At 40.5% G+C, this 27,232-nt stretch overlaps 2 protein-coding genes and 1 non-coding gene across 7 annotated transcripts; 2 read left to right on the top strand and 1 right to left on the bottom strand.

The window, feature by feature from the left end:
• Nucleotides 1-8,257: 8,257 nt before the first annotated feature.
• Nucleotides 8,258-8,330, top strand: trnam-cau (transfer RNA methionine (anticodon CAU)). Its single transcript has one exon. It is a non-coding gene; the product is annotated as a tRNA-Met (tRNA).
• A 960-nt stretch (nt 8,331-9,290) lies between these two features.
• cirbpb (cold inducible RNA binding protein b) lies at nt 9,291-17,332 on the top strand. 5 transcript variants are annotated; one of them, XM_076278793.1, is made up of 8 exons: nt 9,291-9,426; nt 11,080-11,186; nt 11,290-11,396; nt 11,505-11,625; nt 11,936-12,152; nt 12,277-12,326; nt 14,639-14,733; nt 17,181-17,332. In XM_076278793.1, the coding sequence occupies exons 2-7, from the start codon at nt 11,087-11,089 to the stop codon at nt 14,641-14,643; spliced, it is 600 nt and encodes a 199-aa protein (XP_076134908.1). In that variant the 5' UTR covers nt 9,291-9,426; nt 11,080-11,086; the 3' UTR covers nt 14,644-14,733; nt 17,181-17,332. The 5 variants fall into 5 exon arrangements, with proteins under 5 accessions (XP_076134908.1, XP_076134907.1, XP_076134906.1 ...); XM_076278792.1 differs by having other exon boundaries at nt 12,274-12,326; XM_076278791.1 differs by lacking the exons at nt 14,639-14,733; nt 17,181-17,332 and adding an exon at nt 12,668-13,627 and having other exon boundaries at nt 11,505-11,619; nt 12,274-12,326.
• A 681-nt stretch (nt 17,333-18,013) lies between these two features.
• Nucleotides 18,014-19,962, bottom strand: LOC143117213 (granzyme-like protein 1). The gene is made up of 5 exons (XM_076278787.1): nt 19,789-19,962; nt 19,148-19,313; nt 18,816-18,951; nt 18,498-18,725; nt 18,014-18,409 (listed from the first exon to the last, which is right to left on the bottom strand). Exons 1-5 carry the CDS (start codon nt 19,847-19,849, stop codon nt 18,260-18,262), a joined length of 741 nt encoding a protein of 246 aa, XP_076134902.1. The 5' UTR covers nt 19,850-19,962; the 3' UTR covers nt 18,014-18,259.
• Between the last annotated feature and the right edge of the window lie 7,270 nt (nt 19,963-27,232).

Raw genomic sequence — 27,232 nt, 5'->3', positions numbered from 1 at the left:
CAGCAATATTTCTGATAATTTATTGGCGTGAGGTTTCGTGCACAATGACAAACAGGAGTGCAACATTCCCTAAATGCTTCCATATCGAACTCATCAAGTTATTAGGGCTTATCACTCGTCTCTCATGTCGCACAGGTTGATCGCGTTGTCCTCCATTTTTTGGCAAAACACCAGCAGCACAGCAGCCAATTGAAACAGCTGTTACCGGTGTGTAACTTTGGTGGGAATTTTCTTTTTAGCTCTCGCAATGCCTACTGCACTTTCGGAATTGTTTATTTTCTTTTTCTGCTTATTTGTGAGTTTTGTTACATCTATCTTTTTTATTTGTTTAATTTGTTTCAAATTAATAATGTACATATTTGGTTAAAATCGATTCCCTATTTTACTTTTTGCAACTTGTGTTGGTCGGTCCAATCGATTGTGCAATGCACGTTTTTATGAGTGTCAAGGAAACACGGTGTAGGGGAGCCTTCGCGATTTATTAACCATGATGTTTCACACCGCGGTTAGATAGTGATTTTATTAAGATTAATTGTGCAGCCCTATTGGATAGGTCCTGTAAGCAGTGGGGACACAACAATTGAAAAGAAGAATAGAGGGGCGTTCCTGTACCTATCCCTATTTACCTGGGTAGTTGGCCGAGTCCCTGTATGGAAATGAGCCTTACAATGCTCATCTCTGAAAGCAATCTTAAAGGTGCCATTAGGGTTGGGCACCGAAACACGGTTCTAATATGGCACCGGTGCCAACGTAAACGGTAGTAACTGCATCGAATAACAACGTGGATTTCGGTGCCTCATTTCGGTGCTTAAATAGCGTTTTTTTTTTATTTTTTTATACGAGGCATCACTGCATGTCATGCGCCATCTCTAACGTCTTGCTCTGATAGCAACACATCCAGATACAGTTAGCTAACATATGATGAACACTGGCTGTATAACCAGAGGGGTGCACCACATAGGCGAGTGGACAGTGTTTGACAGCTTGCGTGAGCCCAAAGTAGCTTACTTTAAATCGATATCGCGAGCTCCTGTCAAAATCTAGCAGTGGGCCTAACTACACACAAGCAAAAGGCTATGAAACAACATCAACAGTAGGCTAGCTAGTAGGTTACACAATATCCTTGCTAACGCGCTAAATGACATTTATTTGAAATGTTATCAGCAAAGTTGTAAGGTGAAAACTTTATTTCACGGTGTGTTATGGCATGATATTAATCTTTGTGCACGAGGCCCATATAGCATCACAATGAATATGAAGATCATGTTAAAAGTTAGCTGGCAAAAACATAAATATGTAGGTTTACATACCTGATGTCACTGAGCTGTCAAAGAGGCTATGAAACCATCTCCGTACGTTATCGCTAATTAAACATTAGCTGACTGGTGTTAGCGCATAGCCATAGTTGCTGTTAAAATGCCTACTAGGCTAGCGCTGGGAATCTAAACACTTCAACACCGACATGTAGCCTAACATGTTCAAAACTACTGTGTGTTATGGGTTAAGACATGAAATTTCTTGAAGCATTTGAGAACACACTGAATTAACTGGAAAGTAGAGTCCCTGTTAGATTAGCTTGCTTGCAAATGCCGTTGTCCATGACCTGGCAGTTTTATGGCAAGCGGTTTTAACATACCTTATGGCAAACCGCCTACACTGGGTAGGCCTAAACTTGAAAGCAGAGCTTACCATTGTGTGTGCATGCATGGCAAGCTGTTTTAACATTTAAATGTATTATTCGTAGGAGCAATGAGATATTGATAGTAAATTGAATATAACAGTTTAATTTCATGTTCAAATTTGTCTTATCAATAAAAAAAGCAATTCATGCTTTAGACCAGGGGTGTCAAACTCATTTTGGTTCAGGGGCCACATACAGCCCATCTGATCTCAAGCGGGCCGGACCAGTGAAATAATTGCAAAACATCCTTTGACAACTCCAAATCTCCAGCTTAGTTTTTTTCAGTAGGCTATGCTTTACCCTTCAGCCTACATTTGTAGCCTACATAATCACAAGGGATATATTAGATTATTACACATTTATTCAGAGAGGCCAATGAAATTTAAATAAAATGCATTTCACTCTCATAAACAACTGGTTTATTTTTATATTTGAGTGGATAGGCCTACATTTTTACATCTGACCACCTGAACCAACTCACCACACTAAACTCAAGTGGGAGCTATGAAGAAAGTTAACATCCTGCCTTAAAAATGTAAATGTGCAAATGTATGAAAAATAAAATGAATTTAACAAACATAAGTTAGCAGTGCATGAGCAATACGATCAACTGATACGATTAGGTTACATCAGATCAAATAATTTTGTAGGCTAGGTGGCGGTGCTGTGTAATAGGCTATCCACCATAAAGGCCAGATCCTGCACCCATTCCGGGCATTTAAATTGCTACTGGTCTGCCTTTTTTCTCCAAGAACTGTCCAATTTCCTCTCGTAGTTCAAAGAAACGCTTGAGTACGGCACCTCGGCTTAACCACCGTACTACAGCGTGGTATGGTAAGCCAGACAGAATGCCATTATCACTAAGAAAACAGTCAAACTGACGGTGAGTCACACCTCGCGACCTGATTAAATTTACAGTTTGCACAACCACACTTTAACATGATCCAAGTTTAGTGTTTTACAACACAACACTTCCTGGTGCAAAATACAATAAAATGCCCAAACATCTTGTCCTCCGTTTGCAGGCTGCACTTTGTCTCTGAATTTTGTCGCAACGCCTGCTTTTCTCCCGACAATGTAGCCAAACTGAAAGCACAGGACCAGTCAACTCCGAACTTTTTTTTTTTTTTTGGCTGCGCCTAGCGGCTGAATTGAGCATTTTGGTTATTTCTTTGAAAATTCATAACTCCTCACAGGAATGGGCTAGAGATTTATTTATTTTTTGACATAGTCAGAAATGTATTCTCTACAAGTCTGGGCCGGATTAAACCATCTAGCGGGCCGCATCTGGCCCGCGGGCCGTATGTTTGACACCCCTGCTTTAGACCATTTTAATTTAAAACATTTTAAAAACAAAGTACCGGTTCAGGCACCGTTTTGGCACCGGCATCGGATAAAACCCAAACGATACCCAACCCTAGGTGCCATGTGTAAGAATTGATGTAAAAATATCCAAAAAATGAGCTACACGCATCAAAAGAATAAGAAGAAATAAGAGTGATGATGTCCTTAAAAAAATGACAAGGTATAGTGCTGCAGAGATATCAACCTGAATTAGCATGCTAAATTACTAGCCACAGCCCGACGGGTGTCATAATACCAGTTTCGGCCATGGGAGGCGGTATGCGGGCAACATAACCGCCAGCCAAACTGCAATACACGTTTCTCGGTTGTTACTCTAGGGTAGACCAACTCACTTTCTGGAGGTATACTGCCCCCATCTTTTATGGAATGTGGAGTATGAATTGATTTTTTGGCGGACATTACACATGGCACCTTTAAAACCCCTCAAGAGGAGAAAAAACCTTGCTTGGCACATGTAGGGCTCTATCTTGCACGTGGCGCAATTGACTTTATACAATGGCGCTTGTATCATTCCTATTTTGCATTGAGCGTTCAGCGGAATTTTCCCTCCACAGATGCACACAGACGCAGGTCGTTAAATAAGGAAATTAACTTGCGCTCCTGGGGGCGGTTCAGCTGCCTCCATCCTTTTCTCCCTCCATCCTTTCATTGTTTTCAAAAACGTTTTATATCCATGATGGTCTTGAGTTAGTGAATTAGCTTAAATCAGTTTATTGTGTGCTGATAACCAGCAATCATAGATAGTAAAAGAAAGTAGCAAGTACCCTACAATTTCTGTAATTGCTGCATCTGTGCATTGTTATTCTCTCTCCTGCTCAAACAAAATTTGTTTGTGCATTAAGTTGATTTTGAAAATGTCTTTACAAACTTTGCTTTACAGAAAATATTGTAAATAGTCTACTGTCATGCAGTTAATGGGATACTGTGCAGAGTTAGGAAGTTATAGTAGGTCAACTTGGTGTGAAGACACATATAGAGGAAATGGTCTCTCGTTGTTGAGTTGCCTGATGGTAAGCACAGTGTATATGGCCGTACACCTGCTTGGCCATAATGTAGCGTGGGCACAAAGCACATACACTTTGCTCCTCTCATATACACGGACGCAGCAGTTCCCATTTCTGCAAATCATACATAATTACAAGGAAAAATACGAGGATCATTGTGGTGTCCATGAAGATGTGGGAAAATAAGCATAAACCTAGCGTACACAACATTTCCATGAATCATGGATGTGTTGATGACATGAATGAGGAAATATTAGAGGACCTAAGGAGACGTGATGTTGAACTGCATATGCCGATGCCATTTAACCCAAATGCCCAAGCAGTAGCACGGGAGAGGAGAGCTTATCTGACAGAAGAACATTGCAAAAATATTACCATGCATTCATAGTGATTCAGTTAGAGTGAGCCCAAAACATCGGAAATTATGTCTTTGTGACATTTCTGTATTTACATTTTGTCAAAAAGAAAAATCAATAGCAAACTGAACTGGCTGCACCTGACATCCCCCATCATAATAGCAATCCACCATGGAACAAGCGCACCTGTTGTTAAAGGGAATGTGAGATGAAGCTCTGATTGGTTTATTGCATGTTGCCCAAACCACACCCATGAGTAATGAAGCTACTTCAGACCAACCCATTTTAGATTTGTGTCAGGCACAACAGTCATTTCTCCCGCTGGTAAAATAGCAACAGCGCCCAAGATCCGCCCACAAAGCTACTTGTGTTTTGCGCAAAGATACTTGCGTTTCAGATCATTAAAATAGAGCCCGTAATGTCTCACAATACCAATGAATCAATAGCCTTTACTAGCCTCTATAATAGCCTCTCACAATACCAATGAATCAATAACCTCTACTGCGTGATATAGGAGATGGTTCACCATATCAAGCTAGGTGCCCCAGTAGGCCTACATGCAGCCATGTGTCAGCTGTTCCACAGCAAAGCCATTTTCCCCCAAGCATAATATGATGTTTTTAACCTTCTACACAACTATCACAACTGTCCTGCACTGTTGCATAACAAGGTAACCAGTTGCAGTTGTCATAGTTGAATAGGGCTGGGAGGGGCAATGCCCCCCCAAATATTTCTTCTGCCCCACCTTATTGGTCAATTTTAATTGACAGCTATTGAATCTTCCAATCACACTTTTCTAATTCGTCCCGTCTGAATTTCGAGGGTGCTGATTTGCTGGTTGGATAGTATAAATACCAGAGCAGCAGCGTTCCCCTACCATTCCACACTGTGTGCATCACTTGCTGTTTCATACTAAAGTACAGAGGGCTTAGCTATATTTCCATAAAGGTTATAGGCTACTAGATGTAATATAGATTCTTGTTGCTGGTTTAAATAAAGACCTTTAACTGTAGTGTTAGTGTTTGTATTATTCTCGTTTTGAATAAGGTTTGTTTTTTAGCTAATGTGCATGTTAGCTTTCTAAGGTGATCTAGCCAGTTAGTTTGTTAACATTGGTAATTCCTTAACTGTGTTATAAGCAGGGTGGGAATTTTACGGCGGCCACGTCGTTGTTCCTTGCGTTGGCCGTGATGTCCCTTTGAAAATCGGAGGTTCACAGGCCACTGTGGCTCTGTGGCCTTGGTGGACCTTTCTTATATTCTGCTTTGCATCCGACTAGCGATTTTTATTTAGCCTATGGCCTGTCAAATTAAGCTTAGCATTCACAACGTAAATTAATTTAGCCTGTCTTTTAGTGACAGTGGAGAATGTAACAGCGCACGGCAAGAAAGAAAATGCATCCAAATTCACCCATTCTTTGCCGCAAGTTGTTGTGGTAAACGGTTCGCGAGAAAAGTAACTTTAATTTATTCATGTTACATTCTGCGCCCATCTCCCTACCCATTCATCTCGGTGGAATACTTCACGAATTTTCCCCGAACACGACAAACCATATATCAGAAGAAACAGCAGACCTTACCGAATACAAAGGTGTAAAGCATTCCCATGTACAGTTAGCCATTCCAGAGTAATCCGGTTTTACATTTGCAGCAATGTCTAAATGCATGTCTCCAACTTTGTGCTTCAGGTTTCACAGTGTGTTTAAATTGTTCAATACATGACAACAGATTTCATAACAGGCCAAATACAATATGTTACAAATATCGCCTAGATATCTGTAAATATTAAAATCAGCTGACTAAGAGTTTGTCAAAGTAGCCTTAATGATCACAAAATGCTAAGCATGCATGTAGACTATATGAGTTTCTTAAAGCTGAAATGTCCTTAAATTGTTCAATACATGATTTCATAACAGGCCACATAGAAAATAAATGTTTAAATATAGCCTAGATATCTATAAATATTAAAATCAGTTCTATGATTAACAGTTCTATGTAATATGTCATGTTTGCTATTAAATAAGGGGTTTGAGGTGAAAAGTAAGGCATTTGTAGGTGAAACTGAGCGGTTTTGTTGCGTAGTGTAAATGTTGTGTGTGTGTGTGCAGGGGGGGGGTATTCATTGTGCCCACCCCAAATGTTCTATTCCCCCCCCCCCCCCGGATCTGAGCAGCCTAGATCCGGGCCTGCCAGCTAGGCCTCCTGGCACTGCCTCTGAGAAGAACTTTTTGGCTTTAGATGATAGCCTACTTCTTTGCTTTTTAATTACAATCAATCTGTTTATAAGAGATACAAATAAAAGACTAAATTCTTATTAAAAGACATTCTTATTTAAGTTAAACTGTGTTGCCGGTATTTGTGTGTGTGTGTGTGTGTGTGTGTGTCTTCTGGGAGGGCGACAAGAACAAAACCCAGAGTATTTGTTTGCTTAATACTGAGAGTGGAGAAACAGCGCAACTAAACATGTTATAGCTGGTTAGTACACTAACTTTGACTGAAATGCTTCTTTTACAGGTTGTCGCCAGATCGGATAGCACAGGGGTGGGCAACTAATTTCCCCAAGGGGCCACATGACAAACTGGGACTGTTGAGGAGGGCCGGACCCAAAATACCGAACTCAAGTCTGAACTCAATTCTGGTCAATTCTATTCTGTTCTTGTATAACATTAAGTAAATCATATGGTTTTGTTTACTAGTCGTAAGAACAGATGAAAATGTTAGGGAGACAAAGGAAAAACAGCAATTTAGTCTATGTCCAGTATTTAATCCTCATTCTCGAAAATGATTTTTTGACATTGACATTTTTTTCAGTTTTCAAAGACTGATATAAAAAAGTACTACAATATCTATATAATTAGGCTAGGTCATGAAAATGTGAAGTACAACCGATAGGCCTGTGCCACCATTTCATCAACACTCAGCAATATTTCATCATTAAATCATTACCATCATTAAATAACTCTATGCAGAATTAGACTACGAAAATGTGGAGCAGACAATAGTAGGCTGTCATTAGTTAATCAACATGCACAAAGAAAACTATTTAAAAAATGTAGGCTATGTTTTTGCTTTAACTTTATGCACATAACTGTGATTGGTCAACTCGCTCTGTGTGTTGAGCCGGCTGCTTCAAGCAACCTGTGGGTAGTAGCATCATAGTTCGCTAACATAAGCTTTGCAAATAAACTCAGACATATTTTGGTTACAATTACGGGTTATCCGATTGTAAACTGTCTACTTGCTAGTAACGTTTTGAAATGAACACTTCGTATCGCCAACAAACAGCAGGAGTTCGTTCTGACAACCTTTGCGGTGGTGAGCGACGCAGACATAAGACACACAAAACTTTGAAAGGTTTACGCCGACTTAAAGGCAACTGCATTGTGTCGACGCAGAAGCATAAATTCTATTCACCAGCACAATTTAGTGAGGGTGTTTACATCGTATGCATCCACGCACAAATGTATGGGCGTACAAATAGCAGTCGCTTTCAAAATAAAAGCAATATTGATTTGCGTGCATCTCTATGCTAGGCTCTTGACTATTTGTTCTTTCACGGACCTTACGCGGGCCGGTCAGGGAAAGCCCACGGGCCGGATGTGGCCCGCGGGCCGTATGTTGCCCATGTATGGGATAGCAGGATAGATGGCTACCACCACGAACAAGAAGTGATAGTGAATGTTGCACATCTGCTCACAGCACAACGAACTAGCTGTGCTGTGCTACCCCGGCCTTCTGGTCATTTCAGGACAGGTGGTGAATATGCGGTTCGCAGAAATGAAAAAAATTATATCGGACAGAACATCGTAGTTTAATTACGTTTTTGAACGTCATTTTTTTCTAGTCCCCCAAGCCTCGTTGGCGCAGTAGGCAGCGCGTCAGTCTCATAATCTGAAGGTCGTGAGTTCGAGCCTCACACGGGGCAAATGTTTTGACCTCTGCAACGTTCCAAATGCATCTCATGAGTTTGGTAAAATACGTGAATTGAAAAGGGGCAGGTGTGTTTGATCCAGGAAATGTAATTAGTGCCTACATGGACCCATAGCATGGACCCGGTTGGGTGGTGCACCTAGTAAATCAGCACGTTACGATAAAGAAGGATTTGAGCGAGTTAAAATGGTTGTTGTTGAGAAAACAAGGTATTCAGTGTCGGAGTGAAGATGTTAGGAGCAAAATAAAAGAACAGAAGGTGCCGTTACAACACTCCACCGGAAACAAAGCGGCCTGAAAGCTTTTCGTGCAAAGAGCCCATGCTTGCAAGTCTAAAAGACCCTTGTTCCCGAGACAACACCTCATCGGCTGAAAAAAATAAATAAACCTGCCCTATGTTATTCACGACGGAGTGGATAGCTGCATGATAGCTTAAAGATACTCACATATCCACCTTCACTCACGTTGGTTGAAGATGCAGCCATGGATTTTGTAGTAAATAGCGTTTGTTTGTGTTTGTTTCAATTTATTATCAGATGCTTTTGTACAAAAACCGTAGGGCCTACATTTTATGAACCAAGAACCAAACGAAACACACCAAAGAGTTAGCTCACCCCTACGGTATTCCATAAGAACTTCGACGCAGGGTTTCGTTTTTGTTTTCGTTTTTTTTTTTTGTGTGTGTGTAGGGTACTCACGAAATGGGCAGCTAGTGGTCGTGAGGAGATGTTTGCTGAATGTGACAGAAATGTTATGGGCTTGTAATCGCGTAAAGTCATTGCCTGTAAGGCTAGCTTTAAACAACCTAATTTATGTGAAAGCTCTCAACTGTAAAACTCGAAATATGAATTAATGCTATATGCATAGGATGTTTTTTCCAATGAGTGTCGGACAAAAAAACACTGTTCATTAAAGCTTTCAGTTTATTATAAAACGTGATTAAGCAATACTGATAATAAACATTCTGGGCGTGGCTGTTTACGTCACGTTATTCTTATAAGCCTGTGATGTCGCTTCTTCCGCCATTTCCTCGTTAGCTATCTGCCTGCGAAGTAAAATCATTCACCAAGAGCCTCCTGTTCATCACAAAGGTGAGTACCATCAGCGGGTTGTTGCTTTGTCTCATTTTGCGCAATATGAGTACAAACAAATACAATGTGTGGTGGGGGTGAAGTTGCCTATTAAAATGCTATAGTTATACAGCGATAGTCATGTGTTAATAACAAGTAGAAGCTTGCTAACATGGTATGCTAACAAACGGCAGGACTGGCTAACCTAACCTAGCTATCATTGGCCTACGAGATACCAAGCAGCGCAAATCGGAACCAAGCTGTGGAAATGCTATTCTACTTAAGCATGAAAACGGGTGTACATTTTATATTGTAAAAGACATTTATTTGGTGCGGTTCCCCGAAGTGTTCATTTGGTAATCGTTTTAGTCGTGCCAAGAAAATCGTGTTTTAATTTTTTGTGAAACAAAATGGCTGCGACGAGCTGACCCACATAGCAGCATGACAAAGGAATGGGGTTGGGGCTTCGGGTTTATTTCTGGTGAATGTAGATAAGGCGCGCATGTGGTGACGATAAAAAAATAAACTTTAAGATTTTTAGCATCTTTCATGTTTGTTTGTCTTAAAGTGTAACTAACACTAGGGATGGTTGAATGTGTTCTATGTTTATGGTAAACCCTGAATTGGTTGAAATTATTAACGTTAACGTTAGCAAGCAGAAAATGGCTGCGGGCCACACATTAACGGGCGTTGCACACGTGGTGGTTAACGAAGTTCCTTCGACTTTTGCTTTCGTTTGCCATTATTGCTTGGTTTTCTCAGATAATAAAAATACTGCTACGAGTTTATTCATAAAATGAGATTCAAAGTGTTTACTGTAGGTAGCGTCATAAGCACAGACTTGTATTTCAGTCATGGCGGAATGGTGCTTGTCAGTTGAGTAAAGGAGATTGGACACAGGAAGGAGGAAATGCGTGCCACCATTTTAAGATTGCTAGCATTTAGTTCTGAGGCATATCACCTGTGCTTTTAAGTTCTGAATGGTTGGATGGGAAATCCCTGGAAGCGAACTATTATTTTTATACTCTAAAAGGATGGGAGGAGTAAAGAGGCCGCCACCTAACACAAGTGAGACTAGGCCAGTGGATCAGTCTTTTTTCAGTCCCCTATGCTTGAATTGGTTGTGATTGATTTGATGATGTCTGTCAAAATTGTGCATCAGATTTGCACTTGTTTAGGACATGCATGCATATCTAGTAAATAACCAGTCCTAGTTATTGCAGCCAACATTAAAGGAAGCAAATGCGATTTAAACAGAAGTGGGACTGTTCATGTTAAGTTTTGGGAATGACTTCGTGTCAAATCCTCTATAGTGGGGCAACTACTGCACATTTGGCTGAATTGGTCACTTAGGGATGCAAGCGTCAGATTTCACAAGCATTAATGTGTTTTGAAGACATTAATTTCTTAAGCAGCCCTAAAAGTGAACTGCCTGTACATTTTATGCTTGTATCACCAACTAAATGCTGATTGTTAATTCATAAGGTCAAGTTGATGACTCCATTTGCATAGTAGTGTGCTAAATGACTAGCCTGAGTAATCTAATTTGGCATGCAAAATTACTCTTTTTTTTTTTTTTTTGTGACTGGAGTTTTTGCCAGAGTTGAACAAGCCATAAGAAATATGAATGTCTCGATGAATGTATTGACCGTTTCCCTCCATTTTTCCGCACAGGTAAATTATGTCTGACGAAGGAAAGCTTTTCGTTGGTGGGCTCAGCTATGATACAAATGAGCAGTCTTTGGAAGAAGCTTTCTCCAAATATGGAACCATCTCAAAAGGTTTGTATGTAGATATAGATGTATGATTCAGTACATTATTAAATTATACATGATTGGATCACCTAAATCCTGATTTGTGTGTGCAATTTCTCTTCTGTTACAGTCGATGTAATCAGAGACAGGGAGACAGACCGGTCAAGAGGCTTTGGCTTTGTTACTTTTGAAAATCCAGAAGATGCCAAGGATGCAATGTTTGCAATGAATGGCAAAGTAAGTCCACATTTCCCACTAGTGAACAACATCCTTAAATGACATTGCTATTGCTATAACATGCACCTCTGTTGCATTGCTCTTGCTATAACATGCACCTCTCTGTAGTCTGTAGATGGCAGAATGATCAGAGTCGACGAGGCTGGAAAGTCTGGAGGCAGGTCTGGTGGAGGCTTCAGGAGAGGTGGAGGTGGCTTCAGAGGAGGATTCCGTGGTGGAAGAGGTAGAGGTGAGGCTAAGACCTCTAATTCTGTCTTCAATCCATTTTTTGAATTCTGTTTTTGCTCATTCTGAGTTTGTGTGGCTGTTCACATTTTGTTAATAATAAATATGGCCAATGTCAGACCAATATCCTACTACAGTGTGGCCTGAAGTCCTGAACTGACCTGCATGCAATGCGACAATGTTGATGCAAGTCCAATGAAATCTAAGCCATCAGATGTGTAGCCATCAAGTGGAAGAATTAGTTTTGTCCTGTTCATGTTGACCCCTGACCTTAGAGAACACAACCTTGTTTGCCTGTGGTTATGCTTTACCAGGAGGTGGAAGCTACGGAGGAGAAAGAAGCTACGGGGGAGACCGGGGATATGGCGGCAGCAGCGAAAGAAGTTATGGTGGTGACAGATCATATGGCGGCGGAGAAAGGAGCTACAGCAGCGGGGACAGGAGCTATGGCGGCGGCGGTGGCGGCGGCTACAGGAGCAGCGGTGGATATTCGTCAGGAGGTGGCGGCGGCGGCGGCTACAGGGGGAGCAGGTTGGTGTACATCTTGCATCTCATTTGCGTGGCTGAGGCGTACAAGTTGCAAACAAAAAGTGCATTCACAACTAGTGTTCTAGGAATTTTCCATAAAAAATGACCAAATTATTTGTTTCAGAAGTTCGGGAGGTTACGAGGGCGGTTCCTACAGAGACAGCTACGACAGTTATGGTATGTATCCAAGATTTTAATTGTGCAGTTGCTTTTATTGCAGTAGGGTAAAGTCCTCACCAGACTCGAGCAGTCCTTTGTCCCTTTCCATCCGTCCTGATTGGAAGTAGCCTGTATGTTCAGTCCAACCACTGCTAAAAGAGGGAGTTTAAAAAAGTCTGTCACCCATGAGGAAGGTGTTGAAACTCATTCCCCGCATCTTTAGTGACCTACTTCAGTACCTCATCCATATGAGCCTCTAGTGAAGGCACTCCTTGCTCTTTGGTTACAGTTCGTTGTGTGAAAAAAGAATGTCCGAATCCTGCAGTGCCTTTACACCTTTGCCTACTTTTTGTCCTCAGCTACACACGAGTAAAAAAACTTCCTGATACCAAGATCATCCCTGCGCTGGCTGTATTTAAAAAGATGCGCTCTTCGAAGATTTTTTTTATGGTGTTTCCTGGTTCCAGTATTCCATCAGTCATACAACAGAATTTTTGAGTCCTTTTTTATTGTGTTGAATAATTTTCAGGGTCTCCATCCGCAAGGCAGTGTGAGATCCTGTAGTATTTAGTTGTTGTAAACATGAATGACCATGAAAATTCTTGTACCTTTAGTTCAATTTTCCCCTCGTAGTGTTTACTAGAACACAGAGGGTAAAGAATTAATTTTCTTTTTAAATGGCTGAAATGTGTTTTAAGCTGTAAGTGAAATGCTCTTGTTCATCACAGCCGAATAGCTTCTAAATTAAAATCTGTCCTTTGACCCACCATTCAGAATGACCAATCGCAGCAGGGCAACAAGTCCATTTATTTTTTTTGTAGTCTTGAACTGGAATATTCGTGTTGACCCTGCTCTTTGAAGGAAAATCAATTGAAACAATATCTTCGAATGAAGCTAGACTAGCTGTGATGTGTTCTGTGCGACTTCCTGTCTGTAATGCATACCTTTAGTGTAACAAGGTGGGCATGCTGTCATGGACTGCCAGTCTCCTGCAGACCTCCTTGGTATGGCTAAAGAGTTGTAAATATTCAGTAAGCAAAGAGTGAACTTTCTCTGGGGAAACAACCTCTGGTGAATTCAAACTGCCTCAGGTGGCCCGAGGTTCTTTACTCTTTGAAACATGAATTTTTAAAAGTATGCTCTTTGGTGGATTGAACTTTGAAATATAAAACCTCTTAAATTGTCTCCACTTTTGTTCTTTCTGAGGTGAACTGTCCTGTGTACCAACACCTCTTAAGAAAAATTTATTTCTTTTTACAGTTTCTTTTGTAAAATTTGGCTTCATGGAGCCTATTAAACAAGCCATTGGAAAAAACTGATCTTGTTGTGCCTCAAAAAGTCATCTAATTGTCTCAGACAGGTTTTGCCTTCTTACATTGTAGTTAAGGGGTTTTCATTAATCTGAATGCAGCTGTAAAGGGTGGCTGGGATGTTTCGGGATTTAGTTAGTAGTGGTAAGGTTTGTCACAGTCTCCAGTGAGGCTTTAGGTTACTTGATACTCTATTGTGGGTGGGCTGGAATTGAGTACTTTAAGAACACCCAAATATAATGTTGCTGTAGTAATAGAACTATTGAGTTGGCACTGGTTCTGTGTAATGCTTCATTGCGTCCAAGAAATCTCTGCATTTTGGAAATCCACAAAGTCCTTGGAGAATGAAGTGTTTTGGCCTACCGACATGTGAAACGCGTGTGCCTACCGACACGAGATGAAAGCTGGCTCTCTTGGCTAGTTCATATATGGAGATAGGCCTGTAACGTGAGGTAACCACTTTTGCTCTCCTGTTCGCATTCCTCAATCCGTTCTCATTTTAATGTCCATCTTGCTACTCTTAAAAGCTCCAAAAAAAGCCACCATGTTTTTTCCACCATGTTCCTAAACGATGCATGTCCTGTAACGTAATGACTGTCCCAAGTGTGGGAAATGTTCAGAAACAAAACATGCGCACACCAAGCCTCTGAAATATGCCCTGTACACCGCAATATCTTGCTGATAGATCAAAGCAATTGGACTTTTTTCTTTTTTTTTTTTCAAACTACTCCTGAAGTGCCCAAGTTATGGTCTCTTAATGTTCAAGAATGCTCCCTATTTCCTTGACGGCTTGTAGTCAGCACATCTTCATTGCTTGTTACTGTAGATGCATCACTGAACTGGCGTTTAAAAAAATGTATCAGATTTCCCCTTCTCTAGCCCGTTCTCACTTCTGCCATATACACTGTTTTGTGCATTGTTTAGATGTTTAACTTGGGATAATTAGTAGTTAAAGCCATGTAAAGTGTACAAATGTAAATATGCATTTTGAATCTGAATGTTTTTTTCATCTTTGTGCAGGTTAACTGGCCTTTCTTTGATCCTGATGGATAAGATCTGACTCTGCTCCTGACCTTGGGGATTGAGCAAGGCGTCCTTGTGTGCACCAAGCCAAGGTATATTTGCCACTGGAAATTGTATGTGTACAGCTCATGCATAGTTATTTTTTTGCGTGGCAGAAAAAATATGCTCCCTGAAGGAATGGTACATCAACAGAAAATAAAAGGGGAGACCACTCCGAATTTTACGGTCTAATGACTGTCACTGCATTATGTTGCTAATGACTCGTTGCCAAGGACTGCGTAACAAAGATGAAAGGCGTTTTGTCAATCTGCTCTTGATGATGCACTCTCAAAATAGCAGTGTTGACGACGCAAATAATACACTTTATTTTGAATTAGTTGTATGCACACCCCTATATGCTAGAAGCTATTCAGTTGTAAATGGCATTTTCTGGTCTTACTAAAATTGAACTGATTGTCGTTTTGGTCCCAAATGAAAATGTACACTTTATATCCCCAAACAGACCATAAGTTGTCAAGAGTTTCTGTTTAAATTGGCAGGGACACAAACTAATCACCTTGTAGTTGAGCCTCCTTATAATTAGATGCAAAAATGGGTAACTTATGGAGGTTTTGACAGTCCATGAGACACAGCTGCAGTCCAGAAGTTGGGGCCTGCTCAGTTTAGGCTGCGTACTGATTGGCTCTGGAACTTCCAAAAAATGACTTGTGAACATCTCTGTGCATTCCACACAACTTTGGAAGTCCAAGTAGAGTCTCAAGTCTTTGTGCTCGAGGTCAAGTTTTTGAGGGGCAAGGTCAATTCTTTTGTCATGAGTCCAAGTCTCAAGTCTATGGCCATCTGATCTGTCCCTAGCACTGTATTGTTAAATATGAATTCAAAAATCTATTGAAAGATCTCTTTCAATATTTTTTGTTTTGTTTTTTTGCTCGTTACAATTTGTTGTAGTGTTCTGGGGTGAATAGCTCTAAACTATACTGCAACATTTCCATGTTTTTTTTTTTTTTTTTTCCTGAAATAAAATTTGGGCAACCAAGAGTGGATGTGAACTCGTGGAGCTAGCCTAATTTTGTTTACATCCAGAACTTGCATTGGGTCTTCAATTTAAGACTCTATAGTCTAATCTTCTGCTACTTAACTCATCCCTCAAGCCCTCTGACCTAGTGAAATATTAACCTAAGTCTGTCACCATATGGCCAACTATAAAGATGCAATCTGCCCGTTCCCAGCATTAGCACAACACTTGCGATTGTTAGCTTGGTATCCGTGACGATATGCCAAGTTTAACGTCTTTCATTAGTAATTTAATGGCCTATCTGGGTGCGTTTTGAGATGCCTGGTGAAATTAGACGTTGAACTGGCATAATTGATCCTGGTGCCACATATTTTGCATGTAGCTGTTCGCTTATTTACATTGTGCATGAAGTTATTGTAACCGAAAGTAATGATAAAAGGCACAACTCCGGGAAGACTTGTTGTCGCCATGGTCTATGAAATCATGTGAGTGCACGTACATGGCGCATTCGTTACGTTGCGCATTATAGCAAAGGACATACGCTCATACGTTCAGACTCGACTCCCCATCTCTGGGAATGCAGCATCCATCGCCTAGGCCAGGGATTCCCAAACTGGAGCGGTACGCGAGCTGCTACTAGGGGGTACGCGAGATGAAAAGGGCAATGTCGGAAAGGTGTTAGAAATGACTAATTAATCGAATTAATTCAAAAATAATAATTTTGAATTGGGTTATAATATTGAAACTTGAAATTAAAGGAATCTATAGCAGGCTGTGTTTTGATTTAAAAAATATGCTACCCACAATGCATGTGATTTCCTGCAGGCAGCCAGAATATCTGGCGTGCTAGTTTCGTGGAAGTAGAGGCTAGATAGAAGGCTATGCAGACATGGAAAACTGGCTAAAAACAGGGACACTGTCCAAAAGGCCTAATTAAAGCGATTGAAGAGAAGCAAGAGAAACAGAGCAGGAGATGGGTAACGATGGGATGAGGGGGGGGGGTGCGGAATGATGGAGGTGGGGCGCAGGGAGATAAAAGAAAGGAGACAGAAAAGACTGCGAAAAAAACAAAAGTAGCCTATGATGAGGCATATAGACCTAGGCTTCATGTGGATTGGGAGACACTGCCCAAAGCCACAGTGTGTGGTTTGCAGTGAGGTGCTATCTAACCAGTCTAATGTTCACACATTTTTTTTTTTTTTTTTTGGAGCTCATAGACCAGTTGCACATTTTGATTTTGTTATTTGTTATGTAGGGTGGCTAATTAAACATGATGCCTGGAATGCGTCAATAGAATGTTACTTTTCGGATGGTGGGGGTACGCGAGCAGAGTCGGGTTGTAGAAGGTGGTACGCGGGGGAAAAAAGCTTGGGAACCGCTGGCCTAGGCCTATTTGTTCTATGTGTGCAGAGAAAAGTGCCATGTTCAAAGTGATGGTCTTAACTTGTTTTACAACATTTTCTAATTTTGAGTCATGTCAGTGTCGACCATTAAAAACCATGTCACTGTCTTTGGCTAATTCAGGTTCTGCACAGGAAGAAGACTTTCCTGATGTAAAGGAACCACTCCCAACAGGCAGCTGCAGGCTAGGGAGAACGTTGGTAGATTTGCCCATGGAAATCCTGTGGTATACTTTGAATTTCTTTTTCTCTAATAAAGGAAATTGTGCTGGAGAATATGGCCATTCGTTCATTTTTTTTGCGTCAAGGGTTTACTTATGTCAGTGGGTGTTTTGCCAATTTGTGTGTGTTCACTGAACAAAACTTTAACATCTAAAGTGTTAATACTGCAAGCTATTTGGAATATATGCAATTGTGAAAATACTGACTGTTTAACAGCCTTCTGAGGACCTTCTCCCACATATTTAGAACTGAACTCCCTTGACATGAATGCAGTGCACAGTAAATTTAGAACTTGAGTATGTTTATATTCAGTGTTGATGAATGACCAATTACACAATCATATCAGAAAACCTCCGCTTAATCAGTAGTCTTCCTTACTGCTCCACAGGAATTTGTGTTCTAAACCACAAAATTGAATAGTGATTATGGCATTCGTATGCCAATGTTAACTTATACTAGTCAGACTTTTGCTTTATCTCAATTTGCTGTACTTAGCCTGTAGCTAGGCTTTGGACCAGGTACTGGTATTCAATTAGTGCTCCTGTAGTGTTACTTGGATAGATGATTGGTTCATTTCTTTGGGGTAGTGTGTGCATTTTCTGTACTCTCACTTTAAAAAAGAATTGCTGCTGAATTGGGTCATGATGCTCAGTCTTCAAAGCAACACTAGGGGGCAGTTATGTCTCATAAAAACAGTGTTGGCTTTTTTGTTCAAATAGACAACCAGCCCATTAGAACATTTTCAAACACTTTAATGCACTGATGAATACATGGACATATAAGGCACAATAATGATTCAGAGTTCTCCAACTTGTCTTGGACATGTAGCTTATAGCTTGAAAAAGACATCTGATGAATAATTCAGGGACCTAAGACATTGAAAACTTTGGGTTGAAGGAGACTGATTTAACCAGTTGATTTACAGAAAATTAGTTCCACATTGATTTATTCCGTTATCAAATATTGTTGCAGCTAGGTGTTTTAATGGCTGGTATTCATCATCTTGTCAATCCAGTGGCGGAAGTGAGCAATCCGAGTGTAGTAGTGGGTGTAGGTTTCACCGTCAAATTTGCATGCAGACACCACCCCACACGCAACTTCACCACAAACCAGTGGGCCTCCAGAGTCCCCCTGTAAATTGCAGGTAAAATGTAATCCAGCTCAACTCTAACATTTTAAACACCATCAACAAGGTTGTAAGCATAATTTGCTCACTTACCTGAAAAGGGCCTATAGATCCTCTAGTACAGATTGTTGCCGGGGTGTCACAGTTGAGAGAGGTGTTAATAGTAACATTAACTTCTCTCAACAAGTCTGAGTTTTTTGGGTGGTTAAAAACCGTTGAACCCCATCCTGAGACCAGACAGTCTGTTGTTGGGATGGCATTTTTTTTCTCAAGAAGTGCTAACAGCCCCACCTTGTTGGTAAGCGTAACATTTTGCTTGAGCTGCAATGACATGTGAAATGCAATATTGTCAAAGGTCATTCAACACAAAGGAACAAAGTTATATGAACCAACTAGGCCTACGCAGTTTACCTTCAGTAGCATAATATCATTTTTCACTTCATTTTTGTTTGAAGTGTAGTTGGGATGGGCAAATGGTGTAGCTTCCACTCGTAGGTTTTTGTCTAATTCTGACTTGTCATGGACACCAGGGAAAACAAACATTCGCCTGAAAAACAAAGTGCTCAGCTAATAATGTAGGAGAAATATTTACCATTAGGCTACACTGACCTCTTTTTATGTTACCTTGAGAGATGAAACCACAATCTAGGCTAGGCTATTGGTCAACATCTGTATGATTGAATTGTTTGGATATTTTGTAAAGTTATATGTTGAATGGAGCCTACAAAAGCTGATCAACTCACATTCCTTTGCAGTGAGCTGCTGTCATCACAAAATCCTCCCTCACAAGGAAACCATCGCATTCCATCCAAATAGTTTTCTGACTTTCGTACAGTATTAATACCATGTAGGGACGGCTGTGAGGTTTTGCCACATGTCCACCGATGATGTTGTCTCGCATGCAGTCCCCTATAGATACACAAGCACCCTAGATTATTTCAGTAAAAAGAAAATGATCCTTACACTCCTACAGTGATAGAATGTCATGCAACCATGTGGTGTTGAAATACTGGTACTGATGGCTAATTATTAGTTACTTAACTTGCTATCAACATAATTACTGATGCTTTGACCTTCAACAGTGATCCTTTAGAATTATTCCATATGTGGAAGTCTGCAAGAATATGCGTTGACAGACGAAAATTGCCTATTAGGCATCAGGCCTATTTGGTTTTCATAATCTGATTGATACCATCCAGATATGTGAAACCAACTGTGCATGAATAAACAGCAGGCATATTGTAGACTCCATACTCTACACATAATTGACTTGTTGAATCAGCCATTTAATGCCGGTAGGTAATGATTGAAATTACTAAAAAAGGCTGACTAAAGTACAGCACTGCTTAGATTTCACAAAGTTTGTATTTATTGCATTAATTACCTTGATTGAAGACAGGCAGCATGACCAAGACAATATTGAGAAGCTGGTGGAGGTGCATCATGACAGCAGACACGATTCTGGGAGACTAACGCATCAACTCTGGTTTAATATACATGGCCTTTTTATTGGCTAAGAGCAAGGAACTGAAACCTGTTTTTTTTTTTTTTTCAGTGCACCTACAAAAGTTAGATGGTCATTGATAACTTATTGGAGTACACAATACTTATCTCATGTTAACTCAGGACTACCTGACAGACTGCAAAGTTCTATCTGAAATAACAGATAAAATGCATGCACATACATTGAACAGATTTGAAGAAGTAAATTAATTATTGATGTGTCTGTACAAACACATGATGGATCATTAAGAATGAGTCACCATACTCTAGACAGCATGCACACATTGACCATATATCTCAGTAAATCTCAGACAGTGCTAAAGTTTCTTGTCTTCAACCAAATATCCTATATTATTGATAGCTCAATTTGTATTACATGGACTGTATAAAATAGAGGAGTTGTTTGCAATATTGAACCAACTTGTATGTAAATCCAAACAGTTCTGCAACACTGTCTATGTAAGATATGGCAGTTTAAATCATATGAATCCTCTTGACACAATAAGCAAAGTATATAAGTATAAGTATATATACTCTTTTTGATCCCGTGAGTGAAATTTGGTCTCTGCATTTATCCCAGTCCGTGAATTAGTGAAACACACTCAGCACACAGTGAGGTGAAGCACACACTAATCCCAACGCAGTGAGCTGCCTGCTACAACAGCGGCGCTCAGGGAGCAGTGAGGGGTTAGGTGCCTTGCTCAAGAGCACTTCAGCCGTTCCTAGTGGTCGGGGTTCGAACCAGCCCCTCCGGTTACAAGTCCGAAGCGTTAACCAGTAGGCCACGGCTGCCAAAGACAATGAGCAAGGTGGTTCAGTGGCCTATTGTGTAATATACTGTTGAAGTAGGTCTAATCTTTTAGCTAGGTGCTCCGTGCGTTTATTTTTTATTGGTTAAGTGGTCCTTCGTCTGAAAAAGTTTGAGAAACACTGGTCTAGACTAAAGTATGCTCCCTCCATACCTGAACCGCATGGTTTTATTACACTGAATGTGTAACAGAGGGTTTGGTGAGGAAGGCAAACCGAATGGATCTGAAGCAGGAAACTAGAGCTTGAACAGTAATGAGAATTGCAGAAGCAGACCTGGAGAAAGTGTGTGTGTGTGTTTTGGGGAAGCTAGGGGCATTACGATTGGGATGGTTTTGTGATTGGTCCTCACTGTAGATTCAAAAGTAACATAATGACAGTCCTAACAGACCCATCAATCATTGCACAGTTTACATGTTTATATTAACATATACATAAAATATTTAAAAGGAAGAGGAAAGATCACAGCAGTCTTTAGCAGGGATGGATTACTGCATGGGCCTACCGGACCCAGGCCCAAGGGGTCAGAGGGCCCTGAAGCCCAAGCCTTTGCATGGAATCATTGCCTCAATATCAACAAATCAGGATGTAGGCTATGAATCTGATTGAATTAAATTGCCCATCCCCAAAATGCACCAGAATACAGTAAATCACATCAAACAAATAAAAAAAATTCTGGGGCAGGACCCCCAAACCCCCCTCCCACATATGCGACAATTAGTGGGGGGCCCTTAACCCTTAAAGGAGTACCGTCACACCAGTGTGACGGGAATGTTAAGAAATGAACGTTCTAAAGAATATCTGGGTTCATTGAATTCAACATAGAATTTTAGAACCTTCAATTGTTGCGGAACTTAGAACGTTCAAAAACCTACACCTTTAAGGGTTAATACATCTGGGCCCAGGGGCCCGAAAGTTCATAATCCGTCCATGGTCTTTAGTTAATGGATTAACTGTCATCCAGACAAGTCTTGCCAAAATGGCGTTACATGCAAGACCAGGTTCATAGACCTGCACAGTCCTTAGTTTATCCCTTCTGCACAAGCACAATTTGGTTTTGCAGTCCGTCGTCACATGTCATTTCCAGGCCCAACCGCTTTATTAGCACGATAAGTCTGTTTTCAGAACCTGGAAACCTTGTCACCATCTCCGTTTTAGTGAGGGCAAAAAAAAAATTGCTTGACTCTTAACAGTAATTAAGACCACCGCGTAGTGAAGAGGCGATCATATAGGTTTAGTCAAGAGTTTTTTTTGTCTGGATTTTTTATTTTATTTTACGATTCCCGGGACACTGAAAGACCGGGGTGCATGAAACTTCGTAGGGCCATACAATAAATTAATTTATGTGTAAATTTAGTGACTGTACACCAACTGGCCTGCAGCTGGCTGGACACAGTTTTCTCTCAATATCTCGAGAACCGTAGGGCCTAAGGTGACCAATTGTTGTGTGTATTGGCCTCCAGGGGCCATTTCTTTTTTTTTAAATATAGTTTTTTGCCCTTTTATGCCTTTAATTTACAGGACAGTAGAGAATGACAGGAAGCGAGTGGGAGAGAGAGTCGGGGTGGGATCCGGAAAGGACCACGGGGCGGGAACCACGGAACCCGGGTCGCCGGCGTACGGTGCAGGTGCCCCAGCCAGCCGCGCCACGGCTGGGGCCTCCAGGGGCCATTTCAACCCATCCTATATTCACTTATTTTAATGATTGCATTGTAATTGTACAAGTTGTAAGTTGTAATTGCAAGTATCTTTGGCTAACAGGTTCAAAACCTGCACAGAATTTGAAGGCGAGGTTTGTGACCCTGAGTCTATTGGGACCTGAATGTGGTACAAATACTGTGCATGCAAACATGAGTCAGCTCAATGCTCCCAGATACCACACTATTGCTTCATAGTTATTGTCATGCATGAGAACTTTGCTTGTTGATAGACTTCACACTTTGGCCACCATGTAAATTAATGCAAGATAGGAATAAGCTTTGCGCCGCATTATTGATCGTCAAAATAGAGCCCAAACACACACATATACACACACAGTAGACATGCAGGCATATGTATGCACACACGCCCGCACATACACACACAGGCATGGCACACAAGCACACACACACACACACATAAACACAAACACATATACGCACACACACATGCACAAACACACCCACACACACACATGCAGCTAAGCAGAAACATGCACACACACACACACACAAAATCTATTTGCTAATTAACTTTTTGCCTTTATTGAGATGGGACAGTAGCCTGGCTTCACCAGACTCACTATTTTTTTTTTTTCAGTTTGTGACCCTGAGTCCCCGTGGTAATTGGGACCTGCAAACATCAGCTCAATGCTCCCAGATGCCACACTATTGCTACATAGTTATTGTCATGCATGAGAACTTTGCTTGTTGATAGACTTCACACTTTTGGTCTCCATGTAAATTAATGCATCAGTTAAAAGTCTGATAAAGTACTCATGTAACATATGCTTTTAAGGAGTCACATTAGGAAGTTCTCAAGAGATGGTATTTCAGTTGTTCAAGTGCGATGGTGTAATTTTCTACTTTTTGTGTTTTCATTATTTTTTGAGTTGATGGATGGACATGAAGATTCTAGCTGTAGTTGTATGGACGTTTTTAGTTTCAAATACCATTTCCTTCCCTGAACCACAGACATGCTGAAAGGTCTTTGCTGTTTTAAAATTGTTTCTATGTTCAACTACTGACAGTCATTGTACAGTATCTTACATGTTCCTATACACCCACTCTTATTAACACTGTCTCACTGACTTTCGTAATTGGTATGACCGACTTTTCAACCTCTTGCGAAACATGTAAATGCAACATTGTGCAAATGGAAAAGGAGAGGTGCTGTGAGAAGTAGAGGATGCAATAAAAGATAAGATAAAGGACCATCCCTACCTGAACATCATGCACGTTACTGTTCTGTTTCAGTTTCCGGTGTTTAAACTGGAGATTTGTCAGAAAAACCACAATGTTGGTTGAAGGCATTCTTATGCTTGATCTTGCCAAACATGCATGCTCCAGAAATAGAACTCAAATGCAAAAAAATGAAGAATGAAGAATCTGAGCTTATAGACTGACTATGAATATACTTCATATAATTTTTGATACAGCCTTTACGGTGGTAACAACAGTGCAGGCAAGGCCATGGGAGATGATTGCCTTTCTGGCACATAGTCAAAGGTGGCGATTTATGAAGATGTCTGTGTTAAGTGAAAAAATCAATGTGTCTGCCTGTGTAGAGTAGTAAGGTGTCTCTTGTAATAGTCAAAAATTGTAAATGCCCCCTGTATGGGCATCTTACATTTTATTTACCCTTGTCAGATGCAGTCTAAACAAATATTGGAACATTTTCTCTATTTTCTTTCTGTCACTTGCGTTGGTCTGCTATTTTTAACAATAAGTATGATGCAATAGAAGGATATATTTAACAGATTCACTGTGGACAGAGAGCATTCAATGCTGCACGACAATCGACTGTCATTAAGATACTTAGAGAGAGTTGCAGGAGAAGGGGATGGAGAAAACTTGGGAAATGTGACTTGTGGTTTACAATAATCTGCAGGAGTAGGGCATGAGAAGGCTGCTCTGTTTTCTTTAGGGTAGCAGGTGGCAACAGCATGCAGCAGTCATGTCACCTTGTGGTACATCTAGTTCGGTAAATGGATATTAAATATTTATATATTTACAATTACAGAAGGAAAATATGTGTTGACCCTCCCACCCACACACACACACTCACCCACATACACACACACCCCAAATTGTTATTAATACTTATTTTGCCGAAATAACATTTAAAAAAATTCAAACTGAAAGAAGTCTCCACTGTGCAGTTGCTCTGCCTATCTACAATCTGTGGAAGCACTGTGTCATTTGTGTCATTGCTCATTTAGGGTCATGAATGGCTTTTATCATGTTTAATTGACAGACTGCGAAGGGGATGAACAATCTGTTATCTTGCATCTGCCCACAGACTATCTTGAATAAGGACAGTGGGGAGCTCTGTTACCAGCTCCAGTAAAGTCACAGTGTCCTTTTTGGACTGACAGTGGAGGCACAGTGAGGAGCTTAGTTATCATATCCATGGAAATATCATTCAAGGAAATTACATAAAATACCAAAAGTTTCGAAGCAAAGCTACCAAACCGAGAAATATAAGTGTGTTGTATGCATTTAGTCAGTATTGTCATATAATGCATTAGAAGTTCTTATGACAAAGTTCTCATGTTTGTCAACAATTGTCTTGAATTTCCCCTTGGGGATCAATAAAGTATCTATCTATCTATCTATCTATCTATCTATCTATCTATCTATCTAACTATCTATCTAACAAAGGGTATTTGTAAAACGTACTCTTGACCTGTACTAAATACTCGGTAGTATACAAGTATTGTGTGTTTGCCATGGAGTAAGAAGTATGTAGTTGCTTACTTGTCATTGTAAATGCCCCTATTTACATTTTATATTCAATTCACTCTTGTAAGAAAAAATGGTAGGCTCATATCTGACTTCACTAGACTATGAATGCATTTATTTATGTTGTAAGACATGTAAAAGAAATGAATTACACCGACACTACGCACAAATTCATTTAAACTTAAACTGCACTTCCCTAATAACTTCTGACAGCAGAAGGTGGGGCAATGACATCATCGATGGCAAAGTATGCGGCTTCGCCATCCAAACGAACTCGCAAGGACGGCGTTTTCGAAATTTTTCACCCTGGGACCAGGTTTCAAAAAAGTGCGTCTTCGGGCAGTGCGTTTACAGGATTAATTTAGACGATCGGTCAAAACGATGCTAAACATGTGCGTTTACACCAAAAAGCGTCTCCGTGTGAATGGCCCCTAAGTTCGCCTCCGGATGGAGTCTATGCTGAAACAATTTCGAGATATGGGAAAGATTCAGTAAATTTTGTGGAAAGACATAAATTGATTGCATAACAAGTATTGTGCCTGGGAAAGTCTGCTGGCTGTCAAATCCAAATGATATAGCCTACTTCTGTCATACTGCAAGAACATATTTAAGGTGGTGCTTGCCAAATGTCATTGAACCATTCCTATGAAGGTTATATGTTTTTCTTAGGTTGGTTATTAACAAACTTTTACAGTAAAAAAATCTATCAGCAGCACATTTAGCACTCAGCATTTTGAGATCACGTCAGCTCAGCCGAGACAGGGGACGTGTCTTGGAAAACTGAAATTTTACAGACACAGAATTTCTCAGAAGCAGATCCCCTTGGGTCACCCTTTGGGAAAAAAGGTGGAAATTCACCTTTGGTATTTTGGGCATTTGATCTTTTGTGTGTGTGTGTGTGGGGTGGGGGGGGGGGTGCAAATAGTGGTTGACCAGGGACAAAGAAAGAGAGAGGGAAGTGTATGACCAAGGAGAATTTATCTTTACAAAGCTCTTGTGAGGGGGGCCTGAAAGAAATAGACGGCCTGTGTTGGTCATTAATGGTTCAAGAGGGATGGAGAAAACAGACCAGGGATCTCATCTGAGGGCCCCGGCTCACAGTTGTGGCAGGGAAGGGGGGGCTGCAAGAACACTATGTGCTTCAACCCCTAAACCCCCCCCCCCCCCGACCAACTCTACATAAATCATCCCTCTTATTTTCACATGCATACATGCATTTGTAATGGTGTTTTCAGCCTCCATGTGAGATCACAAATAACATCATCACTCATTCTGTTGCAAGCAAAGATCTTGGATCTTGTTTTAGGAGTGCATTTATTTGTAGCCAACCAAATCGTCACATGCAAAACGTTTAGTGATAGATTACAGTTTTATTTTAGTGTATGGAAGGTGCTATTATTTGCATTGTTAAAGTAGTTACGTTTTCATTTCTGACAGTCCTGATAAGATCAAGACATTTTTTTTCAGCCGAAAAATGAAATCTGCTGATGTGTTGTTGTGAACTGAACAACACAGTGGAGTAATTCTAAGTATTTCCCTTGAAAACGAGAAGCTGGGGAGAGATAAAAATCTTTAGTACATTTTAAAGTCAGTGCCTGGAGCGAGTCTGTCTTGGATTCTAACAGAGAACTTTCAGCCCATGTACTATTTTTTAGCAATTTGAGAATTTATAACTGTAACTAAGCAGAACTTCCCTTGTTAGATTTAAATACTATTAAATCTCAGGCCAAGGCCACCTTTCACAAAATATACTGTAATTTTCCAGGATCATCCTAGTTGTGTTATTCTGACAAAAATTAAAGGGATGTGAGGGTTAGGTAAGAGGACACACTGATGATGGTTGCTGTGGTGTATCCATTCTCAATGAGACTGTAATTTTGAACATAAAAATGTGGAATAAACCCAAAACACAGTACTCCACCATACACAGAGCCCGATTAAAATCAACAGATGTTAGTCAGGTGACTTTTTGAGCTTTATTATTGCGAAACACATTCATATAAATTATTTCACCATCACTGTTAGCATGTAAAACTTTTTTGTTTTTGTTTTACCGTAGTGAGTTGAACTCAGTCA

This window comes from Alosa pseudoharengus, unplaced genomic scaffold (assembly GCF_046254945.1).
Source record: "Alosa pseudoharengus isolate Yale_2024_CS ecotype anadromous, Long Island Sound unplaced genomic scaffold, YU_APseudo_1.1 YU_APseudo_1.1_scf_11, whole genome shotgun sequence".
Classification (NCBI taxonomy): Eukaryota; Metazoa; Chordata; class Actinopteri; order Clupeiformes; family Clupeidae; genus Alosa; species Alosa pseudoharengus.
The sequence above is the reverse complement of the archived record's forward strand: the minus strand, read 5'-3'. Positions and strand labels throughout refer to the sequence as shown.